The following is a 7,292-nucleotide window of genomic DNA, read 5'->3' on the forward strand; positions in this document are numbered from 1 at the left end:
CATTTATCCCCAGAAGAGTGGGAACTCAACGTTCATGTCAAGAGAAAGAAACAGGAGCTGAGCACTGTCCAAGCTGCCTGACAAAAGACAGTAATCTCTGCCTCTCTCCACACCACTCACCCTATAAAGACTTGACCAATAGGATATAGAAAGCCCATCCACCTGTTCTGGAGGAGCTTACCTTATCTGTTGGCTGATTCAAAATGGGCAGTCGTTCTTCAATTCTATCCAATCCTAGACAAGCATAGTTGTTGGCAACTGCAACTAGATGGAAGAGTTAGTAAAGAGACTGTGTTGGAATGCAAGCTATGATGCAAAGGGGAAACCAATTAACTGATCTTTGAACTATCATCCCAACAACTTGCTAGAATTGGGTTTTTATAAACTTAGTTCCCCGCCCCCCACCCCGACCACCCTAACTCACCACAAAGACCCAAATTTACAACAGGTTTCTATCTATCAGCCAGCAAATAATGATAGCTTAGTTAACAAGAGAAAGGGGAAAAGGAAATAGGTAGACTATGTTAAAGTTTAATATTAGGCTTCATTAAGTATCCTGCCTTACAGAGATCAACAATAGTACAAGTTTTTATCCTAAAGTTAAGCCAGGGTTTAGCTGAAGTATCTTGTTCAAGGAATCTTAGGAATCAAGGAATACTTAGGCAGTCTCGAAATCCAGTTTTCCTAAGTGTGTTTTATACTGTTCTTATACCAGCTTAACACCAATAATTAGTTTAAAAATAAAATTTAAAAAACCCCAAGCATTTATTAAGTGCTATGTGCCAGACACTGTGTAAGTTCCTGAGATATAAAAAAAGAGAAACAAAACCAGAACAAAAAAAGCTAGGTCCCCTGCCCCCAAAGAGCTTCTATTCTAATGCAGAAAATGTGATAAACACATATATGTAGGCACATGCACACATATATACAACATGTGCACACACACATCATTCAATGCAGATGGGTATACAATATTGTAATAAATTATGTATGTGCACATATATACACACACACAAGCATGTATGTATGTATAGGTACATATATGTGTATATTATAAAACATATAATACAGAAAATAGAGTAGATGGAAGGTACCTTAGAGGGGATGGCTTTTGCAGCTGGGGATGGGGAGTACAGAACAAGAGAGGCTTCCTGGAACAGGCGGTGCTTGGGCTGAATCTCAAGGAAGCCAAGGCCATTCTAAAAGTCATGAGGCTAGAAGTGATAACATTCCAAGCATAGGGGACAAGCAGTGCCAAGGCATGGCAGACAGGAGATGGGAGTGTTGTTTGTGAGGAGCAGCAAAGGGGTCAGCATGAGTAAACTGGGAGTTCATGGTGGGTAGCATAATGAGAAGCTTTAAAATGATAGAAAATAGCCAGGAAGAAAATTACTTAAAAAAAAAAAGAAAAGAAAAAGCAAACAAAACCTTCATGTGTACGTGTACCTACACCTTCACCCTCTCTCCTGCCCAAGCAGCTAACATTTCAAAAGTTTTTGAAGCACTTTCTTCCCAACTGCCCAATGGAGATAGGTCTTATAAGTACTAATTCTAAAATGTAGATAAAACAACTGGGGTGTCATCCAACTAGTATGTATTAGTCAAGTCTGAATCTAAGTCACCTACTTAAGTCCAAAGTTCTTTCCAATAGAACATAAAATCAATGAAGAATTTTATGTGATGGCTGAGAAGAAGAAGAATCTAACTCAGGAATACAAAAGGAACACTGGTCATCTCCAACACATTCAGAACTCCAAATCAATTATTATAGCCCAAGTTGACTTGTTTAGCACAATTCTTGCTCCCTTCCCTCCTTAGATCACTGGAATCAATACAATCTTAAGCACACAAGGACTTACTTTGAGGTTCTAATTTCTGGATAATGGGCAAAGCACTGGTCACTGCCACTGAAGTGATGGTCTTCATTCCCTTCTCTGCTATCTCACACACTGACTTGAGGTATGGATAGTGATCTTTTGTGCTGATGTAAGCAGATGACACCAAGTCATAAGTTGAACTCACCAAGGGAAGGTTGGCCACTCTAGTTACCACATTCTGTGCAACCAAAATGGAGAATAAAAAAATGGTTAAGTCTTCCTACGGAAAAAAAAAAAGTGTTGAGAGGGGTGAAGAGGAAGAAGGAGGTAGAAACCCTAGTCAAAAACATACTTGTTGCACAATGTTATAAGGACAAATAACTTTGAAAGACTTTAGGAATTCTGATCATCACAATGACCAACCACAATTCCAGAGGATTCATGATGAAACATGCTGTTCACCTCCTCATAGACAGCTGGTGAACTCAGAGTGCAGATTGAGATCCTTTTTTTTTTTTTGAGGTATGGCCAATTGGAGAATTTGTTTTGCTTGACAATACATATTTGTAACAAGGTTTTTGTTTTTCTTGCTTTCTCTATTTGGCGGTGGAAGGAAGAGGAGGTGGGAAAAGAATGCAAATCTGATAAAAGAACTGAATTTTTTTTAAAAATACCTGTTGTGGATCAACTGCAACAGAAGCCATTTTAGTGCCTTATCTCCAGAACCTGCAAACAAGAAGCATTTGTTTTGAAACACCAGGTCTCTGCTCAAGATCAAGCACAGAGGCAACCTTCAATACTTCAACATTTTACCCATACAGCTTGGTTTAACTCAGTTTTCCCAGCAGTCACAAGAAGGACTGGACTATGATTGCAAAGTGCAAGGTGGAGAACAATACGAAAGACAACTGGAAGGGGGCCAACATACTTGATCCTGAAAGCATAGAGTCACTGAAGTCTGAGTAGGTGAAGTGTCACAGTCAGCCCTACGCTTTAGGAAAAGCAATTTGGCAGCTATTTGACGGGTGGATTGGAATGGGGGGAAGATTTAGGCAGAAAATTCTGACCAAAGAGGAGGCAACTGCAATAGTCCATGCAAATAGCGTTAAAGGCACAAATTAGAGTAGGGCCTATGTGAGTTGGGACAGGGATGCTGTAGATTTAGAAATGTGGAGTAAGAGCAAGGTTTCATCCAACTCTAAAATCCACAATTAAGTTTTCCCTCAACATAAGGAAATTATAGGTATGGGGTGTGTGTGTGTGTGTAATCCTTAAAATTCAAGCTTGCCAGTACAGTGTGCAATCTTGACAGGAAGGGGTGTTGACACAAAAAGAGAGAAGGACTCATTCTCATAAAGCTAATGACAGATGACAGATGTATTTCAAATCCTTGGAATATTTTAACAGGTTTAGAACATATCTGTTTCCCCATATTAAGATCAGGTTTGTCAAAAGTTGTTTCATTTGTCAAGGTAATTCCAGAGGTCACTGATCTGACACGTTGACAGCAATAGCTCATAGGGAAGAAAAAATTTAAGTGGGATGAAGTACATTGGATTACCAACATTCAAAAGGGGAAATGGAAGGCATATATGAAATATATGAAATATATGAAATAAGACATTTTTTAAATATCTTGGAGTTTTTAAAGACTCTTGGTTGTGTTTGCTAGAAAGGTCTGGATACCACCTTAGTTGTTAGATACTCTTGCTACTTACTAGAACGTCAAATTAGCTATATCTTAAGAGTCCTTGTCTTCATCAAATTGAAACTTTCATTAGACAACATTTAAACATATGAAATTGATTCCCAAAATAAGGCCATAAAATTAGACTTCTTTTAAAAAACAATGAACAGATAAACAATTTGTTCTGTTTCCTCCCACCGAGTTCCTTTCTGTGTATACTTCAGGTTTTTTTGTTATGTTTTTTTTAACACTAGTTGAATTGTACTCTAAGTTTACTATCCTCAATTTATATTATTTTTCTCATGTTTACTCACATTAGTTAGGAATTGATAACAAAATATTCTGTTCCATTGGCCTACAAGTTTATCCTTCTCTTCCCCAATATCTAGGCACATACGTTATTTATAATATTCAAAACCGAATTAAGCATATGTTCTTCCTGGAAAGGACAGATGCCCATAATGGTTTGTTATATGTCCCAGGTACCCAGCACACATGTCTCTCTCCCGTGAGTTTAATGAAGGGTTGAATTTGTAGAATACAAGACCTTTGTTAAGATTTGGCTAATCTGACCTTCTAGTCAGAAGCATGTGTGTATGTGTGTGTATATGTATGTGTATATATATATAAACATACATGACAACTGGGGTGGCGCCCAAATCTCCACCTACCATATATAGTTTGAGTTATATCTGTGGGAGAAAACGGTAAAGCTTTAGTTCCAACATTCTCTAAGAAGGTGGAGTTTCAGCTGCAAGGCAAGGGGAGCTCCCTAACTCTCAGGGAAGAATGAAAAAGATAGGAGATGATTAATTTCACTAAAGCAGTTTGCAAAACCAAAGGCCACAAGACAAAAAGCAAACATTCGGGTTGCAACGATAGCAAAGAGCAATCCTAGTTCCCCAACTATGATCACTGAAATCCCTTTTAAGGCAGCCCAAAGGGAGAAAAACCAGTTTGTCTCGAGCCACTGCCTTCCCCGGCCCGCCCCGCCCCTTCCTCCCCACCAACTTAAGACCTTAGACTACGAGAGTGGGGAAGGGTCTCCCTTTCTTAAACTTTGCGTTTTCTCCTCCATTACAGGAATGTTGGTGCCTTCCCAAACCATCTTGTATCTAGCTACTTTGTATTCTTTATGACAGTAGTCTTTATGACATTGATCCTGTATGTCTGTGTATATTATAATATATACATACACATATATATACATACACACACGCACAGGATCAAAAAAGGGTGTATATATGAATGTGTATATATATGTATGCACTTAAGCCAGATTTGCAGAATTGGCGTAGCCCATCCAAACAATCGCTCCGAATTCCAACACCACGCTAGCTCAGACACACAATGCCAGACCCACCGCCACCGAAAGGAGACATACAGCAGCCTTTCCGAAGTGTGCGGAACTTAAATTACTGTTTCCGAGAAATCCTCCCCCTCCCCCTGCTCCCCAGTCTGCCTATGCCACGATCTGATTCTGGGCAGCCCCGCGTGACTCCGAACGCAGCAGGTGGAACCCCCAGCTCCCAAAGGCGCTGCGGAGACGGCCAGGCTAACTGTCCTTGAATCTGACGCTCGCCACCAGACCAGGACGCTCTCCCCAGCACTTACCTACAGTTAGAAAGGGGCGTCTGGCTGGCTGCACCCGGCAAAGCGAGAGTCACAGGCAGCGGAGTGTCACAGACCACTAACAGGATGACGCGCTCCTGACCATAGACTAAGTAACTCTGGGCCGCGCTAAATATCTGTACAGAAATCCCACCCACGTAGGCCTCTCCCACGCCCCTCCCCCGCTGCATTCGCGAGACTTCCCCCGGGGCCGCCTCCCCAGCACGTGATGCCCAAGGCTGGACGATTACGTCATTGGACAAAGTCTCGCGCACCGCTCCCCAGTCTTCTTTATTCCTTCCCGTGCCACAGTTTGAGTTGGTAACTGTAGTCCAGCAGGGGAGGTCCTTGTCTTATTAGTGCTTACAGCTATCGCAGCCTTTAATACTAAAGCAGTGAAAGAAGCTACGTGTGATGCGTGAGGCAACCGTCGATGAATGAAGCATGTGTTACACAATCACACCAAACCTCTCCGGGTCTCATTTTTCTCATTTGTAAAATAAGAGGGTTTTACCAGATGGCCTCAAATGTCATTCCGCTGGAGACCAGTGATTGTATTTAAACCAATGACTCCAATGATGTGTTGCCGTTATTTTTCAGAAGGCAGATGAGTGTTAGGGACAATTATCATTAGTATGTTGGTAAAGGTAGAGAGCACCTTAATGAGATCAGACAGAGTAATTTTTAGAAAGGAAAACAAAGACCTTCCCTTCTCCTTGTTGATAGAGGATGGATTTACTTCACAACTGAAATTTAAAAGTTTTCAAAGGTTTTGTTGATACAGAATGAATTAAGAACCCCAACCCCCAAATATCTATTTTTTTAGAAATAAAAATATATAGATCTGCAAGAAATAAAAAGCCATCTGGTTTATCCCTTTCCTCTGGCTGGTAAATGTTTGTTAAATTGAATTAAATTAACTCCAGAATGATAGTGATATACTTAATCAATTTAACAAAATTCAATTCAAGTTTCATCTAAAAAAAGCTTTAGAACTTAGTTCTTCAAGACTCTGCAATATGCTCTGCGCATACAAAGCTGAAAAATAACGAAGTTCTTGCCATCAAGAAACTTAATGTAGAATAGAGGTAATGTGACTTGCAGAGATAAGTATGAAATATATAATAGGATGATGAAGGGGAGAGACACAAAGTGTCTCAATAAAATCTGAGAAAGGAAAAATTACTTTGAGCTGAGGGAAACTGGAAATGGATTAATTTTAAAGCAAGAGGATGGCACCTAAACTGACTGACCCTTGAAAGAAAAGAATGATTTCAATAGGCAAAGATGAGGTGGAATTTGTCCTGAGCACATAGGAAGATCTATGAATATAGAGATCGGAGAATGCAAGATGTGAGAGAGATCAATTTGACTGGAATACAAAAATGCCTGAATAGGAGTATTGCTTTTAAAAATACACATTTTTATTCACTTTTGATAATGTTTATTCTCTCAGGAAGCTTGTGATTCTAAGAGAAACCCAGGTTTTAATGAGCATTAAATGATGAAAAGGGTGTGAGGAATATATTGGAGATGGAGAATTTTTATTTGCTTTTTTTTTTTTAACAATAGATAGTAGAAGGAACTGTCAGAGGAAAATATGGCACTGTGAAAACTGAGACAGAGCTAACTAGGAATTTGATAGCAGGGAAAGAAACCCAGGGGAAAGCATACAAGTATGCTTGAGAATGCCACATTATTAATGATTGTCTATTCACCTCTAAACTCATTCTGAACACTTTTTTTGCTTTGCAGCAATTGATGCCTGCCCTTTCACCTACAAAATACTTCTTTCTTTTCATTTGCAAAATCTCTGAGTCATTTCCCCTGTCTGTGTGAGTCACATTTTCTAAAAGCTGTATACAACACACTGAAAAAAAATGGCATATAGTTGCTAGACTTCAGGATGAAACCCCCTTAATTCACTTCAGCATTTCCATAATCTATTATATATCACAGATACTACGTCTAGTTATCCACTCCTTCATAAGTATGGATGACTCAAGTCCTCTCCATGCTATGAGTTTCTGTACCCTTCCAGCCTCCCTCCCCACCAAAAAAATTAGGCATTGGTGGCCAACTTGGTACCAGCAACTTCTCTTCCACATGAAGCTAGACTAGTCCTTGGACCACAGGTAGACCATCTGTTGTGGATGTCATCGTGCTCTGATGACATG

General features: G+C 39.9%; 1 protein-coding gene across 3 annotated transcripts in view; it reads right to left on the minus strand.

Annotated features, from left to right (window-relative positions):
- Positions 1 to 5,470, minus strand: part of PLIN2 (perilipin 2) — a 34,394-nt gene extending 28,924 nt beyond the window's left edge. Inside the window, exons 1-4 of one of the 3 annotated variants that reach the window (XM_036737905.1) lie at positions 5,119 to 5,350; positions 2,492 to 2,543; positions 1,860 to 2,055; positions 182 to 264 (exon numbers count right to left, since the gene is read on the minus strand). In XM_036737905.1, the coding sequence (XP_036593800.1) occupies positions 182 to 264; positions 1,860 to 2,055; positions 2,492 to 2,521 (309 nt within the window). In that variant the 5' untranslated portion in view covers positions 2,522 to 2,543; positions 5,119 to 5,350. Of the gene's footprint in view, positions 1 to 181; positions 265 to 1,859; positions 2,056 to 2,491; positions 2,544 to 5,118 lie in introns of all 3 variants that reach the window. The other 2 variants (XM_036737908.1, XM_036737906.1) reach the window with 2 other exon arrangements.
- Between the last annotated feature and the right edge of the window lie 1,822 nt (positions 5,471 to 7,292).

Source organism: Trichosurus vulpecula, chromosome 9 (genome assembly GCF_011100635.1).
Source record: "Trichosurus vulpecula isolate mTriVul1 chromosome 9, mTriVul1.pri, whole genome shotgun sequence".
Taxonomy (NCBI): Eukaryota; Metazoa; Chordata; class Mammalia; order Diprotodontia; family Phalangeridae; genus Trichosurus; species Trichosurus vulpecula.